This window comes from Lissotriton helveticus, chromosome 2_1 (genome assembly GCF_964261635.1).
Source record: "Lissotriton helveticus chromosome 2_1, aLisHel1.1, whole genome shotgun sequence".
Lineage (NCBI taxonomy): Eukaryota > Metazoa > Chordata > Amphibia > Caudata > Salamandridae > Lissotriton > Lissotriton helveticus.
Window position 1 is genome coordinate 606,477,815 of NC_136059.1, and position 22,884 is coordinate 606,500,698.

Consider the following 22,884-nt stretch of genomic DNA (forward strand, 5'->3'; position numbering starts at 1 on the left):
GGGTCACACAGTCGTGTATTGGGGGCACATCAGGATCGTTTTCAGGCAGAGGCAGCAAGGTGGCTGGGTTCAGTGTGGTGCATCGTTTCAACGTGATGTGAGGTGCGAGCAGTGTCAGTTCGTACCCAGTCAGTCGTGCGCTGGTCAGGTGTTGTGTCTTGGTCTGGTTTAGGAGGGTGTCAACAGCATGAGGCACTAGTACCGTGAGGGAATTCGAGAGTACGATTCCCTCGCTTTGTCGGATAGAGACAGCAGCAGCGGCTACTGCTCGAAGGCAGGCAGGCAAAGCTCTCGCTACAGGATCAAGAGTGGCAGAGAAATAGGCACATGGTCGTTGTTTGGGGCCAATGGTCTGAGTCAGGACAGACAAAGCGCATCCCTCCCTTTCGTGAGTGTAGAGAGAGAAGGGCTTTGTGTAATCAAGGGTTCCTAGGACGGGTGCTGAACAAAGGGCGTCTCGTAGTTCCTTGAAGGAGGATTGACATTCAGGGGTCCAAGGGAGCGGGAAGGGGACATCTTTAGTCAGTAGGGAAAGTAGTGGTTTCACAATGAGGCTGAAATTTGACAACCATTGTCGGCAGAAGGAGGTGAGGCCTACCAAAGAGCGGACTTGCTTCGGGGTTTTAGGGATAGGGGTCTCTAGAATAGCCTGTATTCGATCGGGTGTGAGCTTTCTCCCGTCTTTGGACAAGAGGTGACCTAGGTAAGTGACTTGAGGTTGGCAGAATTGCAACTGCTTCTTGGAGACCTTGTGGCCATTTTCCGCGAGGAAGTGCAGGAGTTGGATGGTGGCTGTGACTGCAAGTGGAGTGGTGTCGGCCGCCAAAAGGATATCATCGACGTACTGTATCAACACCACTCCATCCGGCAATTGGACTGCATCCAGCTGTCTCTTGAGGGCCTGGCTGTAGATGCTTGGACTTTCAGTGTAGCCCTGGGGTGCTCTGCAAAATCTGTATGAGCGGGATTTTAAAGTGAAGCCGAAAAGGTAGCGGCTGTCCGAGTGAATGGGGATGGAGAAGAATGCGTTCTTGAGATCGATTACCGTGAAGGTGGTGGCAGTGGAAGGAATCAGGGTCAGAATGGTGGTGATGTCTGAGACTACAGGGTACTGAGGTACAACTACTTTGTTGACTTCTCGTAGGTCGATGATGAAGCGGTACGCTTTTTCATCTCCCTCACCCTGCTTCTTCACAATGGGTAGGATAGGGCTGTTGCAAACATTGCTAACTACTTCTTCTACCACTCCTGCATCTACCAGAGACTGGATGATTTTTACCAATGCCTTCTCGCCTTCGGGCGATATCCGATACTGTGGGAGTTTGGGGAGTACTGCGTCCTGTCGAACGGTTATGTGTACAGGGTCTATCATCATGCATCCTACGTCCGAGTCAGTCTTTGCCCATAGGTACAGAGGTAGGGTGTCGAGTAAGGACAAGTCAGCGTCAGTGATGGAAAACATGCGTTGTGTGCGACAAGATCTGAGCAGTGTTGGGTTGTCGTACAGAATGACTCGAACTCCGTCTTGTGAACACCTAATAGTAGCTCGAAAATGTTTCAATAAGTCAAGTCCCATAATGGCGTCGGGGGTGTTGGAGGAGAGCAAAAACGTCGTGTCAGTGGTGTTATTGTCCAAGTTAAAAGAGATCGGTGTGGACAAGGGATTAGTGGAGGGCGTTCCATCAAAACCTATTGATGTCACATGTGAGCCAGACAAGGGTGCCCTGGGAATCAATCGTTTAGACAACGCACTACGTGTTGCACCAGTATCTACCAGAAATGGAGACTTCGTACCTAGGACCTTAGCGGTGACATAAGGGCCTTGCTGGTCAACATAGAGCTCGACTGGATCCCTTCCTTGCCCTTGGCAGTCCTATGCAAAGTCGTGGGCATTGTCGCAGTCAGACTGTTGGCACTGATTCTGTCGGGGACGGTCAAACGTGTTCGGTCTGCCAGGTCGGTCATTGTTGGTGTCGTTTGTGTGCCCTCGTCCCTGTCCTCTATTTCTCGGCCCGCCCGCTACGTCTCTCGTGTCTTTATTTCTGAGTGCTTCTTGCAGAACTGGACATTGAGACTTCCAGTGGCCATATCTTTTGCAAAACGCACACTGGTCCTCATCGAGGTCTGTTCGTGGAGCGCCGGGTGCGAGTGTGCGGTCTCTAGGGGGTGGATTTCTAGGAGCATTTGACTGGTAGTTTCCTCTATACTGTTCCCTTCCTATAGTCACCCCTTGCAACTGAGCAATCACCACCCTCTCTTTCAAGTCCTTTTTCTTCTTCTCAGTCGCTTGATCGTTCTCGTTCTTTTGTCGCTCATAGTATTGAGCCATCGGAAGGATAGCTGCGGGCTTGGAGGCCGCCCAACTACTCTCGCTAGTCTGTAGTTTCTGCAAGACTTCTGGTGTCAGGCCTTTCACATAGTTCTGGACAAACAAGTGATGTCCGGTCGCAGTGGTCATGTCCTGGCCGCTGTAATCGGAGAACACCGTTTCAAACCGGGAGAAGTATTCTGATACGTCTTCCTGGGGTTTCTGGCGACAGGCCGTTACTATCGACCAGTCCACCTTCCTTTCTGGAACTAGGGTTTTTAATTTCTGCACAATCTTATCTGGTAAGTCTAGAATGGCCTTCAAAGGTTTCTGTCCCGGCTCCCGTTGCTTGTCAACATTACCGAGTTGTATCCAGGTATGTCCGAACAGCTCAAGGTGGTCGACTTTCCGGATTTGCTTCCACACATCAGCTGGCAGACATAACCGGAAAAACAAATCGATATCCGCTAGGGTCATAATCGTTGAACCCAAAGCGCTGGCTAATTCTGTATAGAAGGCCGTGGGGTTCTTTCGCAGATCAGGCAAGGACTTTCGGAAAGTCAGGATGTCTTGCCGATCCCATGGTTGGTAAACCCAGTTGTAAACTACCCTCCCTCTCGCATCTTGGTGGTTAATATCGTCGTGTATTCCCTGCCCTCGTGGGGGAACCCAATAGGGAGCGGCCTCCTTTATGGGCATCATCGTGTCAATTTTTTCTACTCTGGCTTCAGTCGCTGCAGGAGTCGTGGTGTTAGTCTCTGGTTTCTGTTCCGTGAGGTGACGAAAAACTTCAAGCGTACGCGTGAAGAGGTTCGTCACATCACACTCGTCCCCATCTCCGACAACAACTTTCCTATACAGAGTCGTTAGGGTTTCAGGGCCTTTTACTTGGTATCAGGTCTTCATAAGCATTAAGGGTATGGTAACAAAGGCGTACGACAAAGTGTCGTCTGTGGCTACTGGCATATGTATTGTACATATCCGTTATATAATCCTCACTTACCTTTCGCACCACCAGCGTCTTTACAATCTTATCGATCCCAGCTCGTTCATCCTTACTTAATCTATTCGATCTAGCAGGGTCTTTCCTCCCAGCTTCGGGATCATCTGAAGTTGCTGCTCGTGCTACGCTGGGTACGAGGGGTTCAGTCGGCGCAGAGGCCGTGAGGACCGAGGCTCCAGCACTACTCTCGCTTGTCGGTGGGGGTTGCGGGTGCTGCGCTAAGGGTTGGGAAGGGGCGTATGGAGGGGGCATGTAGATGATCGGGGGACCTAGTAGTAAATCATCGTTCGTTCGCTGTTTTGAAGGTAGCTCGGGGTAGAGTGTAGAGGGTGTCCTGATGGGACACTGGCCCGATGATTCGGAATCTTGTTTTAGCTTGGTTTCCTCTCTTTCTTTTATTTCTTCCTTCAATTTGTTAGCGGCTAGGTGAGCTGCTTTGCGTAATTCCTTTTCTAACCTGACCTCATTTCTCTTTTTCCGCTGTTCTGTTTCTTTGCGCCACATGCCGAAGCTATCGAGCATAGTGGGTGTTGTCTTATTTCTATAAAGGGCTGTTTCCAGCGCGTTTATTTTGTCGTTATCAAAGGATCCTATCAGTGGCCACTGACTTTCCCGATCCTTTCTCGTGTATTTAGGCCACAGCTTACTATAAGCCACGGCGACTAGTCCATATTTAGTAAACATGTCCTTATTAGGGGTGCCCTCCAGTGGAGCCGGATGGTTCACCTCTAATAAGCGGTCCGGGCTGAACCAACTACCAACAAACGGGGCAAAATTAGGCATGACGGGTGACAAAGGGGACAAAAGTCTTCACTACCTATCCTTCACTATTCACAAGGACTAAACAGAGTATTGCGACTCTGTGCTTTTTTGTAAATAGAGAATAACCCAAAGAGAACCAATTCCGAACGAGCAATGTTCGGACAAACAATCAATCAAATGAGGGATAAAAATAGGCACGACGGATTACACCGGGGGCAAAAGCCTGCGTTACCTATCCTTCACTATTCACAAGGACTAAACAGAGTATTGCGACTCTGTGCTTATTTGTAAATAGAGAATGATCCAAAGAGAACCAATTCCAAAACAGTAAATGCTTGGATAACAATCAATCAAATGGAGAGGGAAGTAGGCACGACGGATTACAACGGGGGCAAAAGCCTGCGTTACCTACCCTTCACTATCTGCAAAGACGAAACAGAGTGTGGCGACTCCGTGCTTGTTTGCAAATAGAGAATCTCTCAGAAACAATCAAATGAGTAATACTAGTATTTTCAAACAATCAAACAATCAATTCGCAATTTGTCGTGATACACGACCTTACCCGGACCGCATGGACAGTTTCTCGTCTTCCGCTTCCAGCGCCTGATCGTCCTCTGTTCTCCGTAATTGCTGTGGCACTCCTGATGGTTCCCAGTCAGGACCGTAGATCACTCAAGAGAGGTCTGCTCGGAACCGGTGAAGTTCGGATGATCGGCTGCCAGACGAGGGTCTATCGGGCAGGAGCTCTTCCCGATCGTTGCAGTCGTTCACTCTGTCGTTGGGACCTCTCCCACTGGATCCACGCGTCGCTGATGGGCCCCACGTTGGGCGCCAATTGTTGAAAAAGGGTCAGGCAGATCAGGTCGATTACCCCTTTTCAAGGATTGCCCGGCGTTAGCCGCCTCTCACCCAACTCACGGTTACCAAATAAAGAGGCAGGCGCTGGAGACTGGAAGGCAGGAAACAGGAGTTTATTCCGACGGAGCAGAACACGTCAAATCAGACAACAGGGTATCTTCTCGAGGTGCTCTAAACGCATCCTTGAGGCCTGGCCTCTTATACACAGGTTTATTGCTTTATTACATGAAACACATTTTTGTCAATACTTTGATGTATGGAAAGACATCCTCGGAATCCTCACTTTGGGCCTGTTCCCACACACATTTACAGTAGAAGTCCCCACCCCGGTCACAGTGGGTGATGACTATCGCACACCAGGACATTCCGTCGATTCCCGGAATGTGTGAGGCCGATCGGATCTCATGGGGTGGGGGCTTTGATCTGCCATAGATTCTTTGAAGAGGGACAGCTTCCTACTGTAAGGGGCAATAAACCGTGTCCGCAGGGCTAGGTGATGGCCTGGGATCGGGCCGGACAATCGGGCACAGAGGAAGGGGGTTCATCAAAAGGATGTGTGATCATCAAAGGGACGGAGGGAGGTGTTAGCCGGGTACGGGATGTGGCTCCGAGGCAGGGCCGCGCTGAAGGGGTGGTTTATGGCCCAAGCATGTGAGAACGTGGGCTGTCAGCGCGCGGGGGATGCTTGCGGGGTCAGAGAGGGAGAGAGAGAGAGAGAGACGCGCTGGCTATCGATAGTGGGCAGAGAGGCCATGGCATTCAAAATGCCCGCTACTTACGCGCACATAGGAGCCTAAAAGGGACAAGATGGCGCCGATAATGTTTACGTCACAATCTAGATTTTAACACCAGAGTGGGCGGCCTTAGGGGCCATATTCTGTACTCTGGATCCCGCACCAAAGTTATAGACAAAGTTGCACTGCAGACCATCAGAACTCCTTATGCTTCCCTTTAGCAGCCATTGCACTGGTTTCATTGGATTCTAGTGTGGCGTCCTTTGGATTTCTCCTCGAGGTTAGTGTCTTTTGTTTCTTTCTGCTGTTCAAGGGAAATGCAAGGTCCTCTAACACTATTGCGATTCTTTTTGTGATAGGGGTAAAGATATAGGCACTAGAGCTCCTGAAAGGTGTGAGTATCTTGCACCCTTCATAACTTTGATCCCAAAAAGATCCTAATTTAAAATGTGTCTTTAAACACATTGGAACTGACGGATAGCAACAAGCTTAAAAATTATATTTGTATTTGTTTTTATATATCTCTTTCGAGCTGGCACTCACTGCACTACGGTGCTATGAATTGACACTGCTTCTTGGCAGAATCCTGTTTTTGTATGATTAGATTGCTAAAGCATTTTATGATCTATTTGTCGCTTATCATAATACATTACTTTGTATTTTTGTTTGATTCAGTTTTTGATTGAAGTCAAGAACACTCGTGTGGCTTCCATACCAGCAGACTGGGTGAAAGTTGGCAGGTATGTAAAAATGGCGATTCCCATTCTGCACATAAAGATTTGTATTAATGTGTTATCTCATCCATGATGTTTGTTTACCTATGTTTAGAAATAGTTGTGGACATAAAACGTAAGAAAGTTTGATTACTCTAGTACTGAATGTGTCTGAAAATGCGTGCATGTTAAAAGATATAAAAACATTGAGAATGATTCATAATATATATTTTTCAGTGCCGGTAACCTACAAATCGGATATATTTTCCTTACGATTTCCAAATCTAAGGGATTTGACAAAAATCTGAGGAGTACACGTGAAATTCTATGCAGCTGATAGCTTTCTGTGCATATGTTTATTTATACTTAATCTTGACGATTGTCAGCTCGCTAGCACATGTACATTTTTTCTCCGCTCAAAAATGCTATTCCATGATGATACCCTCTTCGTCTACACCCTTTGAAGCAAGGTGGAGTTCTGATGTTTTTCAATCTCACTTTGCGTATTGACTCCAGATTTTTTGGGCTAAATATAGGATCATAAAGTGGATGTGAAAAGCTATTTAAAAGATTAATGATTTCCCACAACGTTACGATTATGTAGGTGTACACTACCTTCCAAATGGCCCCAGTTTCCTTGTCCTCTACCTATAAACATACGACTCTCGAAAACCCAATACACTTAAAATGTTTAAAAAAATCATAGGTTCAATTTGCTGTAGTAATTATAACCACTGAGAGGTTTATATTTGTGGTATTGGTTTCCGAAAATGCGCGGCAGTGGCGAGACGCTGCCAGTAGAAGCAGTGTTATTGACTGATGTCTAAGTATGTTTTCAGCACAGATGTCTGCCTATATTTCCGTAAGGAGTGCAGGTGACTGAGGATTTACCTGTATTTTCTGTATGAGAGTATGTGGTGTTGTCATGCAAGGAATATTCTAGTGCCATCCAGGGTTACTGAGAAATCTGCGATGCCATCATGGAGCATTGGGCTGATGCCCACTGAAAGATGTGTGAGGCAAGTATGATTCAGCCGATGACTGGTGTATCTCTTATTATGAGTGGTGCCCTTGGCTTCTGAAATATTGGCTTGTTCCATTAAAGCCAAGTCATCCCTTCAGTTTAGCACTGATAATGGGAGGCTGACTCAGTGGTCACAGTATGACAGGTAAAGCATCAGGATCCCACTTGAGCGGCACTGTTAGAAGGCTCTTTTGTTGCTGTTGAAACAACATGAGGTGGGACTGAAATGAACAGGAGAATGAATAGCGAAGACTGGTTGAGTTTTGCATGGACTGCTTAGTCTGGTTACCTTACATAGGATGGGTTAGGGATAGTGTGAGTATAACTCACCAGAATCCTACACGATGTAAGACTTATCAACTTAAGTAGTGAGGTATTCAGGGAAGTCTATGACAACAACAAGTCATAGGATTCCCATTTGTCCGCTGGAATGTGACAAACTAGTGACAGTTCTTTATTGTAACATGTGTATAGTTATGATCATTAATGAGGCGTTTAGTACACAGTGCTTGAAGGAAAGTACTGGAAAAGTAATATCTGGGCGGCAGGCACACATAATCATTAGTAACAGATGCTCCTAGTTAGAAGCAAACAAAACCAAAAGTGGTCCAAAAATGTAATGGCAAAGAGGTGGCGAACTGGCTAACATAAAATAACTGAACGGATTGCTGTGAAAGGATAATTCGGCTGGCATCGGTATAGGGAAACAGGAAAAAGTTGACAGACAAAGTAGAAGTTCAGATGCCATGGGGTTTTTAGATGAGTAGTGGCTGCTATCTTGCTTTGAGTTTCTTAAATCAAAAATGTGCCCTGAGACATAGACAATCGACTTCCCTTCCTCCTCTAACATCAGTGCTACTCTGGGATGGCAGGACAGAAAGCCTGTGGCACCGGATACTGCTTGTTTGCTTTTGGTGAGGACGGACAGCAAGTGCCAGAATTCCTGCCTGCTGTGAGTAGGCGAGGCCGCTCGGCACAGCACTGCATGGGTCCTTTAATCAGCACAGAAAGACTGTACCACTGGAAGCACCCTGGCACGTGCCAAGCGAAGACTGGGCCAAGAGTGGGCCTGTCTGTGCCTGTCAGAGCCAAGAGGAGGCAGTCAGGCCTGTTCTATTTCCTTCGTACTCCGGATTATTGCGTAGTCAGGAGCCAGCACTAGTCCATTATGCTCTCCAGGGATGGGGAAATGAAGACCTCCAGTGGCAGTAACAGCACAGTTTATAGAGGTACGACTCCTTTGACAAAATTTTGAGTAGGGCGGTTGGTGTGATAAGCAGTAAAATTGCTCTCACAGAAAGAAGACTCTCTATGGAACCCAGGTAAGGTGTATTACCCGCTGACCCAGTAATCAGGTTGATTGTTCACTTGATTTTACTATAGCCAATACACGGAATTTACCCATTAGTCAGGTGAGTCGTACCTCAAATGAGAACCTCAGTCAATCCAGGGTTCCCTTTCCTAAAAAGTAAGAGAAAGACATTTTGTGATCCCACAATCGAGAGGTTAAATGTTAATGAGCTTGAAGCCATACTGCTGCAGGGAGTGGGCATAAGGTTCCTGGAGGATTGTTGTGAAAGGTTTAGCACTCTGCTCCAAACCCAGTTATCCCTCATACAAGAGAGATTGGACAGTAGTGAGTTTCAACTTGCCACACTTAACCAGAACTCCCGTCCTGCTTCGTCTGCACCAGCCTCTGCCCCAGTGTTACCTCTCCAAAGGGTGTTAAATTCACTGGATGCTCATATTCCTTCTTTGCCTACTCTTACACTGTTAGACCTGGCACCATTGGCGTGGGTCTCCCTTCCATTTTTGCTGTTGCCTCATGTATTTTTGCTGGTGTTAGATGCTTTGGGCACTGTGCCACTGCTGTCCAGTGCCTCAGTGCAAGTGCTCCCTACTATAAATTGATGTATTAATCAGTGGTTCCATGTTTGGCTATTTGATTTACTTGTCAGACCCTAGTACAGTGCACTGAGTGTGCCCAGGGCGTGTAAATCCAAATCCTGCTGGTGGGCCTGCAGCACTGGTTGTGCCACCCACAGAAGCAGCCTTGTAAAATGTGTCTAAGGTCTGCCATTGCAGAGCCTGCGTGCAATCTGGTAGTGTCATACTGACTGGGCAAGTGCACCAACTTGGCAGTCCCTAAACCTTCCCTTTTCTTCATATCAGTCACCCCTATGGTAGGCCCAAAGGCAGGGTGCATTGTAAGTATAAGGTAGGACAAGCCCTGATGTGTGTGGCATGTCCTAATAGTGAATTACAGTCATTTTCGTTTTTCACTACTGCCAGGCTACCTGTTCTCCATAGCCCAGAATGGGCAGTTAGAATTATTACATTTTATAATCCTAACTGTCTCAGAGAACATGGTAGAAATACAAGTTGTGTATGCCTGAACTCAGAATGATAAAATACATCTTTTAGTAAAGTTTGTTTTAACCTTCTGTGTTTGCAAATACCACTCTTAGAAAGTAGGCATTTGCTTGTCTAACTTTTCAAGCCTACCTCTGCTAGGTTGTGTATTCCTTTGTCTGGTTTTGTGAGTGACAGGGCTGGAGGATTCCAAGAGACAGGATGAGTCAGCCCAGTGGTGAATAGAGAGATCTGCATCTAGATGGGAGGGAGTGGTTGCACCTGAACCTTGCCTGCCTTCCACAATGCTGGCTCCACCTCCTGGGGAGCGGCTGATGTCTTTGCCATGCACACTGAAAGAAGAGAAGAAGTCCTGTAAACAAAGTGCTTCAGAACTTGTTTGGACTAAGCAAAGGCCCTTCTCCTCTCAGAGAACAAAGGATTTGGGGTTATAAATATTGGGACCCTGATCCCATGAAATTAGATGACTTTTGGACTACAAGAAGAAACCTTTACTGAGAGGAACCTGAAGAAACTGAGGAGAGACTATTCCCAAGCTGAAGTGCTGCTTGGGGGATTGGCTTGCAGTGGTTGCCTTACTGCCAAAGAAAGGAGAAAGGAACTTTGTGTACTTTGCTTTCCACTTGTGAAGAATCTCCAAGGTCTTGGAAAAGAGTGTGCCTCCTGCTGAAGTCTCAGAGACAATAGCCTTCTAACCTATATAAAGTATACTTATTTTTTATATAAAAACCTTGTGTGGTGTCCATCTGTAGTGTTGTCACTGGGTTACTGTATGTGGTCACAATGCTTTACACACTGCCTCTGAGATAAGCCTGTCTGCTCGTGCCAAGCTACCAAGGGGGTGAGCAGGGGTTATTTTAGGAGTTTAATCCCCTTATCATGACTAGAGGCAAGGATCCCTATTTGCCACAAGTACCTACCTGTGCCAACTAGAGACCCCCAAATCTAACATACACCAATTCACCTTTCAGGTGCACAACAGGCAGAACCGAATTCGCACAAAAGCTAGGTTTGGGATATGAATAAATTGCCCTAGAAACTCATTCAACCGACTAGTTCAACTGCACCCAACACTGACCAAGCAGCCTGGGGACAACTCTCCTTTGGTACACTTAGAGCAAGCGGCCTGGGGTTGGAAGGCGGGGCAGAGTTTCTACCTAGAAATGCTATGTTTAATCTCCCTCCAGCTGACTGTCCGTTTGTTGTGGTCCTAATTGGTGCTCCTACTCTCAGGCAACACCAGGTTGAATCTGGAGAACAAGTAATCAAGAAAGTTAAATGGATGGTTAGCGTAAAATAGGGCCCTTGATGTAAGTGATAGTGCTCAGATCATTCTATCACGCAAGGTGAGTTGGATCAGACTTCAGGAGTCTTTCAGGGTATTACCCAAGAACAGACTGAGCAGCCCTCGTTAGAGTCATACAAGCCTGCGGGAATCTTAAAAAAAAATTAAATGTTGGGGTGTGTTTGGATAGCCAACATGGCGGACGTAGCCTGATGAGGCTCCGTGCGTCCAAGCCATTAATGAGCTGGAATCCGACAACATCCTTATTCCAACGGGACACGTCGGCCATACCAGGGGCTGGGAACGAGTAGGAGCCCCTATTTGAGATGAAACGGCGACCCATACTGTGGCAGACCAATGTGCGGTGTGGGCCTGGACCCTCTTGGGGCTGTCGCCTGCCCGGGGCCTGCATGCCTTGAGCCAGCGGTGACTCAGGAGGCGGGCAGGGGCTAATGGAGCCCCTAGAGGTAACGCTGCATTGTGGTGGACTGCCGCGGAAGGGGTGTCGGCCTGAGCCCAGGCTAATCTGGGGGTGTCTGTGGGCCCGCAGTCCTGTGCAAGCCTGTTGGGTTGCTGGTGCGGCTGCACCCCGGCCGGCTAGGGCTGCCCCGTGCAGGGACACACCCTTCGGTAAGATGCCAGCTGTGCAGCGATAAGATCCTGAGTTGGGCCGGCGCGTGGACCTGTAGCGGAGTGGAGTCTGGTTGTGCTTGGCCCTGCTCGGCCTGCACAAAGTGATTGTAGAGCCCAGCGGCCCGCTGGAGCAAGCTTGCCTCGGGCTGTGGACGTCAGGGCTGGTGATTAGGATCCTGCCTGCACCCTCCCCCCCCTATTGGAAACAAAAACTAAGGACAATAAAACAAAAACAACACTTACTGGTGTGCCCGTGGCGGCAGTGGGACCGGGAGGGAGACCAGATCCCGCAGGTGTAGTAGGGGACAGAACTTAGCGCCATATGCTTTGCTAGAGAATTATACATGCTGGGCCCATCTAAAGGTCCTAACCTGGAGAGACCCTGCTGCTGTGGCCAGCGCTGCCCGCCTCATGGAACTTGTTCACTGATTTCTCCCTGAAGGTGCTACAGCAGTTGATAAAGAGGGTGCTTGGGCGGTGCGGCCAGGAGGATGGCAGGGATGACATACCTGCAGCAGCGACACAACCTTGGCACACAGTCCCCGCGGGCAGGCTGCAGGTCGGGGGTCCAGCGAGTCTGACCCCGGTATGGGGTCTACTTGGCTGGCCGCCTAGCACTACGGAAGCGGCCAGGCTTGGTGCAGCTTGTGATCAGAGGTGGGCCAGATTCCGTGAGGCCCGGCCTGTGGTATCGTCGCCTGGTGAGACCAACGAGACGCCCGGGTGGGCAGCCCTCAGGATTGATTGTTCCTGCCACGACATTCCATTGGCGTTGGGTTATCGTTGCCGCTGGACCGGGACACCTTCTCCTCTGCTAGCATGGGCTAAGACAAGCAAGGGGGCACTGGCCCTAAACAAAGCACTCCGGACCACTATACTACCGCCCCTGCTGGCGCCGCTGGCGGAGAGGCCAGTGTCCTGATCCCTGACAATGCGGTGCCCTTGGCGGCAAATACTGAAGCTCGGGATACCCTTGACGCAAAGATTGGCACCGTGGGGTCCGAGGTCTCATTTCTATGGCAAGACCTCCAGAAGGCTGTGGATCGCATCACAGAGGCGGAAACACTCGCCTCAATGGACAAAGATACAGTAACGGCCCTGCAAAAGAAAGTGAACAAACTCACGGTGATGGCCCAAGAGCTGGAGTTCTGTGTGGAAGATGCAGATAGCCGATCCAGGCGCAACGATCTGTGCTTAATTGGCTTCCTGGAGGGGTGTGAGGAACAATCCATGGACCGCTTCCTAACACAATGGTTGAACGCCCTCCTGCCAGAAGCCTCACTGTCCACTTGTTTTGTTGTGGAAAGGGCACATCAGGTACTGACCAAGCAGCCACCCCGGGAGAATATCCGAGACCGGTGATCAGCAGGCTGCTAAACTACGCAGACCTGGACGCCATACTACAATACTCTAGGAACCACGAGGACCAGCTACTTTTTGAGTCGCGCCCTATCATGATTTTCCCTGATTAAACTCGGCTAGTGCAACAGCAGTGCTAATCTTTCACAGCAGCTAAGCGCAGACTCACCGACCTCGATATACAATATATGTTATTATATCTGGCCCGAATGCGAGTCACATACAACTGCAAATCCTACTTCTTCGACTCACCGAAGGCGGTCTTCGCCTGGGCAGACGAAACGATGCATCTTAAGCCTCATACACCGCCACCACCGGAATCCGACTCCTCTCAGGGCTCACAAGGGAACAGGCAAAAGAGGAAAAATTTCAAGAGATCCATTTGGCGCTCTTCGGCCCAGGACAAGGAATCCTAATACGGGCCAATTGCCCTAATTTCTTTGGCTTCCGTCCAGAATTGGTCTGACTTCCTCCTAGTATACTCTGCACGGTTAGCAACGCTATGCTGGCTTGGACGCCATGTCATGTAACCATCACGTCCCTGAAAATTCATGTTCATGTTTCATGGGAAGTTTGGGTATTATTGGAGGAAGGGCCCTGGGCTCTCCTGCTCCCCGACAAATGCTCCTTGTTGATGGCAGTATTGGGGATGGGGAAATGTCAGATGTTTTTTGTTATTATTGTTGTAGTTCCCACATGTACACAGGGGTTACGCCACGACTTCACGAACTCGACTGGAAAGGTTTCTTACACAGACGATAGATGACGGCACATGCATGTACTCACCAACTCTGGGAATCGACCATAGTGTCTTGGAATGTAAGAGGGCTGCTTAGTAAAATTAAAAGGGGCACTGATCTTCGTCAAGCGCTGTGAGGTAGACATCCTTTTCCTGCAGGATACCCATATCCTAGGTATCCTAGGATAAAGCTCCATGCCTCACAGGATTTGGGTACCATACAATATATCATTCAGGGTTTACTAGGGGATCCCGGGGCACAGCTATCCTCATACACCGCCTTGTCTCGTTCATTCCCTCCAAACACTGGCTAGACCCAGAGGGACGTTACACCATCATATCTGGGACACTGCATGGAAAGCATGTCAACATTAGTAGCATATATGCCCTGCACCCCCTTTGGGAAACACTTTTATTGACCGAATCACACGCCTCTGGGGGGAACTCCCCGAGGGTCTGACATTGCTCTCGGCCAAGATTGGAATATCGTCATGTCGTCCATAGACCAGTGGCGCGAGCCGAGATGCAAACCGCAGGAGGGTAGATCCAAACTACATATTTTGGCCACTACACTGGGGTGGTCTGATGTGTGGCACGCCTACCATCCCTCCGAGACAGGGTGTACCTTTTTATCCGCCGTCCATACTTCGCTATCATGATTAGGTTATGTCTTCATACCACATAGCTTCATACATAGAATTTCACATATTTCTATCTTGCCCAGTGGACTGTCTGACCACTCCCCAGTTTTATTCAAACTCCGCATTGGATCTCATAAGCCCCCTTTTAGGTGGCGTATGTCCCCCTGGCACCTATGTGACCCAAAATATCAAGAGACCCCGAGTCAGACCGTTTCAGGCTATCTTGAGTCCAACATGGCCTTGGCCCTATCCAATTTTATCTTCTGGGAAGCCCTTAAGCCATGGGGGTGCCCAGGAGTGGGCTCCTCACAGGGAAAGGCCAGGAAGGGTTCCTCGGCGGTATTCGTACAAGCGCCGAGATGCCTATGGGTAGTTGTGCGCTATACAAGTGCGTAATCATTTCATTTCATTTCATTTCATTAAGCCCACAATCCGTGGGGTAGACATATGTTTTCGTGCGGGTGAAAAGCGCAAATGCATCGCACAACAGGTTGAATTAGAAAACCGTCAGAGGTCCCTCGAAGCCCGCAAGAGATCTGGCTAGCATCACAACATAGGATTTACCGATGGGGTGATAAAGTCTAGCAAAATGCTCCATCGACTGTGCCAGGCCGCGAAGTCCCCCGCTGCAGTTCCAATGCTCCGGGATGCTGATGGAGCCCTGTGCTTGTCTCCCGAAGCGGTGGCTTGAGTGTTCGCAACATACTACTGGTCACTCTATAGACGACGGAAACATATTTCAAGCGCACTGATAGCCGAATTTTTAACGGACATCCCCCCTCAAAAACTTGCAGACTATACACAAGATCAGCTAGATGCCCATATAACGGTGGACAAACAGTACAGCTCTGGCCAGCATACTTCCAGGCCAGGCTCCTGGCCCTAATGGATTCTCTAGTGAATTCCTTAGGTCACATATGGTTACGCTGGGCCCACATTTGCTGGATGCGCTCCCCTGTGCCCTAGACCAACACATATTACCCGAGATTGCCTTGTTCCTGAATCCCGGCCGCCCTCTATAAGACCCATCCTCGTATCGCCCTATCTCGCTTATTAATTTTGAGCCCAAACTCCTGGGCAAAGTCCTTGCAGACCGCCTCCGTACGTGTATTCACAAGTTGATCTACACCGATCAGTCAGGCTTCATGCCACACCGGTCCACCTGGCATAACATCCGGCGGGTCCACAGCATCATAGCGAAGGCCCCAGATGTTGGGCCGCCCGGTGGCTACCCTATTGACCAATATAGAGAAGGTGTTTGACTTATTAAACTGGACGTATCTGTTTCAACTCCTCAAAGCAATTAACTTTGGCCCGCGATTCCTGGCATATGTCTGGCTACTCTACACGGACCTTTCGGCCTCAGTCCGGATTGCAGGCCACCGATCGACATCCTTCCCTATTGGCTGTGGCACAAGGCAGGATTGCCCCTTGGCTCCGCTATTGTTGGCCCTGGCTGAAGAGCCTCTGGCGGCCTTTGTCCGATCTACTGATTTGAGTGATTACGGACACAATCGGACAGAATCACACTATACGCGGATGATGTGCTGTTTTTTATGACTGACCTGTGGTTTTCGGGACCACGAATTCTTCAGATTCTCCGGGTATTCAGAGAGACCTCGGGACTTGGTATTAATCCTTCAAAATCAGTACTCTTTCCAATATCCTGTAATCAGGGATGCAGAACTTGGACCGCACAGCTGTCACACGTCATTGATGGTTTTAAATATTTAGGAGTCTTCATTTCGCCCTGCCCCAAGATCTTGTGGATGCACAACATCAATTCGCTTCTCGCTAGTCTACGCGACGAGACTGCAATATGGTCCCATCTTCCGCTATCATTATATGGACGATCATCAATCTTTTAAATGGTTTCCCTACCTCGAATATTATATCGGCTACAGAATTTCCCATACAATCTACCCCGTATATGGTTCGCCCACGTCAGTGCAATCCAAAATTCGTTTTTATGGAACAGAGGTGCTTTCCAGGTGGTGCTGCGTACATGTACACAGTCCGCATACTGTGGGGTTATTGCAGCAGCGGATGTGTATGCATACTATGCTGCATCCCATCTCTTGATTATTAACGCGTAGTGGTACAATTCACCCATGGATCCCGCTTTTGCACTTGAGCATTTGGCAATGGAGGGTACTCTTGCCTCCAGTCAGAACGGTGGTTCAGCTCTGGGAATATACAGTTAGAAACATGGGTTGGCATGGTCGTCTGATGCAGACGATACCGCTGTGGCATGGCATGTATCGGAGTACCGTAACGGCACTGCCTACGTTTCGCAAATGGGACCTACTGGGGGCCTTTAAGCTAGGTGATGTTATGCAGGGATCCACTCTCAAGTCATTCCAGCAGTTACAGACAGACTTCCAGCTGCATCTGATGCAATTTTATAAATACCTCCAGCTGAGGCACGTTTTAACTCCTTTAATTCACTCGCTTGATGCCCTGCCAGAGTTTCACCCCCTCGAGGGTTGCTTACTAATGGGAGACCTGGGAGCACACAAGATTCAACAAAACTTAAACAAATGTCACTGGTCTGTCAATCAACATGGGCAAAAACAACAGAGAGCTCAGTGATAACCCAAACTGTGTTCACAAAGGAGAAGAAATTAATCCCATCAGCCCACCCAATGGCAGAGCTTCATCATCTGGGATTTGTGAGAAGATAGTCTGATTTTGGTGCAACACACCTTGTGATATCGTGTGTTACCCTAATCCAACATCCACCAGTGATGGGTCATACCATAGAATATGTGTTCTGTGGTGTGGGATGGGTGTTTGCAGTGATGAAAAAGTGAGGGAAATCAAAAATGCAGTATAAAATTGGCTACCATAAGATACGTTTTATTCGGGAGATATCATGGTGTCAAGATCTAAAAACAGAGTGTGGACAGTTTGAAAAAATAACTGTCGTCAAATAGTTGTAACAGGTCTAAATGTTTCAGCCTTCATAGGAAAAGATAACCTACCTGGCTTTCGTCAGGACCGAGACTACACTACTGCAAAGAAAGCATATCAACGTGAAAAAAATCTAATAATAATGAATGATACAGTACATCCTACCATACGTAGAATTCCGATGTGTGGGATGTGTGTTCAAGAAAAAGGGATACACAGAAACAACACAAACAGGTAAATCACCAGCACACATATATATTTTTTGCCACATGTATAATCACCATTAAATATGTCATTATGATTAAAAATTCCGATAATAGTGTTTGCCTCACCCAGTATCTCATGGGAGTAAACCTCACCTCTCCTGGCGACTGCTCAGGGATGGAGGCCCCGCTCTAAGAGTGGATAAAAATAGTAGAGGGCTAGTAGAGTCTCACTCCACCTTATTTCCACCAGCTTCACAGCTAAAAACCTAGGCTCCAGTTTAGAACACTAAAATAGCAGCACTTCTCAGGCCTTTCAGTCAAAACATAACACCTAGTGTCTCATCCATACAAAGTCCTTCAGTCAAGACTGATGTTATTCTGCTAAAGGCTACTGTCACAACTAATAGGTTTTAACAGTAGACTATTGATAAACTTAGTGTAGAAGTGATCTGTAACCTTACTCTGAGATTTTAAGCTGATAGCCTAATTCACATACTTGCTTGTCAACACTTCTAGATCTAAATGTTGACTTTAAGCCGTATTTTAAAGTCTTGGGAAGGAGAAAGGTCCAGCATGAAGAACCGCCTTACCTGTCCGTCGGTACCCCTGACTGATCCTGAGCCGAGGGGGAGGTACCTGACCGGTAGGCTGCTCTTATACATAGCAGTAACCAATCAAAACTCTTAATACCTTTCATCGCTGCATCGGGCATATTTTAGAAGCGTTGCGGACCTGATTGGGACCAAGTCAAACGTTTCGAGTATGCGCAAACAGCTTCCATAAGTTGAATGCTCGCGTCAAATTGACAAACGTCATGCGGACCAGAGTGGAGCCATTCTGATTATTTTTGAGCATGCGCGAACCGCATTAGTGATTGGATGCACACATAAAGCCAAAAGTCAGCACACATGCGTGGGTAGCGGACCGGAGAGGGGGGAGCCTCTCTAAGTATGAATGCGCATGTGTGGAATGTCGCTCTTGAAGCATACCAGAACCACATTAAATTTGCAACCGGCATGCACGTGGTAATGGCGGACCAGAGTGGAGCCATTTAGATTATTTTTGAGCATGCGGCCTCAATAGTTAGATGCTCGCATCAAGCCAAAAGCTGACACGCATGCGTAGGTGGCGGACCGGAGAGGGGAAAACTTCTCTTAATGGTAATGCGCATGTGTGGAACTTAGCCCTAATGGCAAAACAGAAACAAAACAAGAAACCAGGCAGCTCAATTCAGTTGGTCACTCGCAGATATCCAAGTTCGAAGGGGTCTAAATGCTGAAATGGCATCCGTATGGGTTAAAGCACAAAAGATACACCGTAATGAAGTCTGTGCAAGAATAAATGCAGGCAGGTGATTCGCCTGATATTTAATATGTCACGCAATCAGAAAGACTCGACTATACAGTACGTAAGTACATAGTGGAGGTGGACCTCAATGTGTGTTTTAGGCATTTACCGCATTTCACTAAGTTACCCACGCAGGTGCACTTTGACTCATATATAGCACATTCTCATCTTGATTAGCGGCCCAAAATAGCCCTTTTATAAGAGATACCCTATTTAATATGAATATATGTACAGGGAACACAGTGTATGCATAAACCCGTTTTATCTAGGTGTGGGGACCCACCTTGTTGGGCAGCACATCATAGAGCCCTCATTTGTCAGAGGTCAAATATCACTACAAAAAGGTGCTCTAGTATGTACCCAAAAAACCATTCTTAATTGTCAGGTGAGTTAGTAGCCCTATTATTATATTGTACTAGAACGCAATCCGTACATATACAGGTTGTATCTTAGTGTAAGGACGTGACCTACCCTATCGTACAGCATGTTATGTAATCCTCAACTGTCAGGGGTCAGTAACGTAAACAACTGTTGAAGATACTGAGTTACCTCTCATTTATCACTTGAAACAGATCACTATCCCTAATGGGAAGATCATATTGTAACCCATGAGATTTCGTCGTTCAAACCTTCTGTGTCACATTTAAGTTTGAAGATCCATTTCTGTTCTTTCCGAAAGAGGTAACGTGTGACATCATTCACATGTTGAGGAACAAAAGGTGTTCTAAAACTACCCAGCTCATCTCTTCTGCTTTTTGCCTCATGTGTAAAAAGTGAATGGTCAGGCGGGTGGCTTGTTTGTTGCACCTAATTGTGCTCTTGTGCTCATTTATTTTTAGTTTTACTTTTCTTGTAGTCATACCTACATAACGTAGGGAGCACGGGCAAGTAATTAGGTAGATAACCTTCTCGCTGTTGCAATCTGTGTGTTTTTTAAGGATCCAAGGTCTACTTGTATCTATGTCCACTGTAAGGGTTTTCTGCGTCTGAGGACATGCTGTGCAAGAGCCACACGGATAGTGGCCCTGGACTGCTGGAAGGTTCCACAGGGTATTGGTGGTTTCTTTTTCTTGCTGTCTCGGTCTAGTGTGGACCAGACTATCCCGTAGACTGAACCCTCTTTTGAAAGAAAATAGAGGGGTCGGAATGCTAGATCCTGCTACATTCAAAATCCTCCAATTCTTACGGACAGATTTCTGTACCTTGTTGGATAAGGTACTAAAAGTCGTAACAAACGTTAACCTGTTCAGAGGTGGTTTGTCAAATGATGGACCCAAAAGGGCCTCATGATCGTTATTGGACGCTCGTTTTTGAGCCCTCCGAATCGTTCGTTTAGGATATTCGCGTTGCCTCAATTTGATGGAAAGGTCCCTTGCATACAAGTCAAAGTCCTGTTTGTCAGAACAATTTCTACGAATCCGTAAAAACTGTCCAACAGGCAGATTCTCGCAGAGGGATTTTGGGTGGTGACTACTAAAAGTTAATAGCGAATTTCTGGCCATAGGTTTCCGGTATAGTTTACTACCTAGTCTGCCATCATTGGGAATATTGAAATATCCAAAAAGGGGAGCTCCATTTTACTGAATTCAACCGTGTATTTCAAAAATTGATTCTTGCTGTTAAGCCAGATCTGAAAGTCCAATATAGTCTGTTGATCCCCGCGCCAGATGACAAAAATGTCATCAATATAACGCTTCCACAGCAACACCTGTTGGAAAAATGGGTTGCTGTGGTTGAGGACACAATCTTCCTCAAAAAGATGGACATATAAATTAGCCAGGCTTGGCGCAAATACACTTCCCATCGAGGTCCCCGATGTTTGCAAAAAAATTGTTTCCTCAAACTTGAAGAAGTTCTCGGTCATCGCTAACCGTGCACCCTCCATTATGAAGCTCACTGGAGTGATGCTGTCCAGATTACTAGCCTCCAGGAGACCTATGACTGCTTGAAGAGTCTCACCCTGAGGTATGCAGGTGTATAATGATTCAACATCGAAACTGACTAAAAAGTCAGTCTCGATGTTGAACTCTAGCTCAGGGAGCAGCCTCAGGACATCCTTGGTGTCCTGCAAATATGTAGGAATCTTTTTAACAAGGGGCCTCAGAAAAAAAAAGATTCGCCAGATCTACTAGACATTGACCACCCATACTCGCACTACTTTACATAAGAACAGGGGGGCAAGGAAAGAGGGCTTACCTGATATGACGGACAACGACTGGACAGAGGCCCTCACCAGTCCTCGTGGTGTGGCGGCCTCTACACCCTACCATCTCATCAATTTAAATATCTCCCCCGTATATATTTCACGAGCTCCCGCCTGTGGAAGATGGGTGTTGTCCAGTCCCCTGTGTGCCTTAGATGTGGGGACGCGTAGGGAACTTTCTTGCATACAGTTTGGAGTTGTGGCGCACTGCAGCCATTTTGGCATAAAATTGCGTCCTGTTTTGGCCAGGTTTTATTGTGGGATCTTTTACTTTGAAAAAGAGAACGGGGCCCCTGACTAATGAATACAATACTGTCAAGGAAAACAGTATAATTGGAAAACAAGCTGCACCGGGTTCAGTGCTGCATATTTTTAGCTGAAACTCATGACCTGGCGACCTATTTTTCAATCGAAATACACAGAACCAGTTATAAAGAATATATTTTTGATTTATTATTTTTATATCTTATTAAATTCATTTGCAAAACATTTAACATACAAAACAATTATTTGCATAGGATAAAACAGTATATACACAATATTTGATCAGAACATGATTATACATATAAGAATCTAACCACCGAATAATACACAACAGGAGACCCTACTTTAATTTATAACCGTACTTAAATTATAATTGTAAATTAATAAGCACTAAATACAATTTGATATGTAGATACAAGAGTTGGAAACAAGATGATGTCATAAAATCCAATCTCTGAACATTGGTCAAGATAGTCATCTACCAACGCGTTTCGGCAGAGCCTTCGTCAGGGTTTTTCTTTAACAGTGGTTACTAAGGAAAGGTGGGGAGAACGGTGTTTAATAAACATGTCGAAATTAATGGTCGAAAAATCCAATCAAATAAGGTCCAAATGAGTTTACAGCTTATATGGTTAGACTTGTATATGAACAAACTAGCACCTAGAATTTAAAAACATATTTGATACTTTAAGATACTTTTGATCATTTGAGCTTTTTCTACAACCATGAGAGTGTACACAATTATAAAGTGCTATACAAGAACCTTTTAGAAATCAGACATTTGTTTCTTTCGGGAGACATGAGAGCGTACTCAGGTTGCATTTGACGAGTTCTCTTGTCACTCAATATGCGTTAAACCGTCCCTGGCAAAGTGGGGCTTATCTATTAGGCTACTCTGAATATTGGGGTCTGGCAACTAGTGGATTCGGAGAACTCAGGGTTCCAAATTATCTTGCTAAGGGACTAGTATATTTACCAGGTTTTTCCAAATCAATTTCTTTAACAGTGATTTCTCCAATCAGCCAAACTCTAATTATGCTGAACATTTTGGTCATCTATCCAGCCTGGTGGATATGAGCAGCTCTGACCAGAGCTAGCAGTCTGTTATACTGGGTGGGAATTTTAACGCTTAGATCAGTGCTGATACATGAACCCACAGTCAGACGGGCCAGTCAAACAATCTTAGGAGTGATGACAACAGAGGTTCAGAGCTAGACTGATATTTGACAGATTTTGATTTGATTAACATGATGAATAATTCTGGAGAAGTAGCTCATGATCAACCAGCCTGTTAGGCAGGGGGAATGCTACCATCATTGATTATATATTTATATCAAGATGTCTGATTGGGAGCATAATGCATGGGAAGGTGTTGGATACTTCTTTTGGTGATCACAATGCTTTAACATTTTTCAATTTACTGTTCCCTCCATTAAGTCCCGTACACAACCCACCCCGATTGGCAAAGGTCTAAGATTATGTTGGAGGTTTGAAAATTGAAGTTGTGTATTGGGTAGTT

The 22,884-nt window shown here is 46.8% G+C and overlaps 1 protein-coding gene across 2 annotated transcripts in view; it reads left to right on the forward strand.

Annotated features, from left to right (window-relative positions):
* The window catches only part of MSH3 (mutS homolog 3), a 1,953,894-nt gene that overhangs the window by 1,181,639 nt on the left and 749,371 nt on the right, over positions 1 to 22,884 (forward strand). For both annotated transcript variants that reach the window (XM_078675310.1, XM_078675311.1), the window contains exon 16: positions 6,341 to 6,405. In XM_078675310.1, coding sequence (XP_078531436.1) covers positions 6,341 to 6,405 — 65 coding nt within the window. The remainder of the gene's footprint in view (positions 1 to 6,340; positions 6,406 to 22,884) is intronic.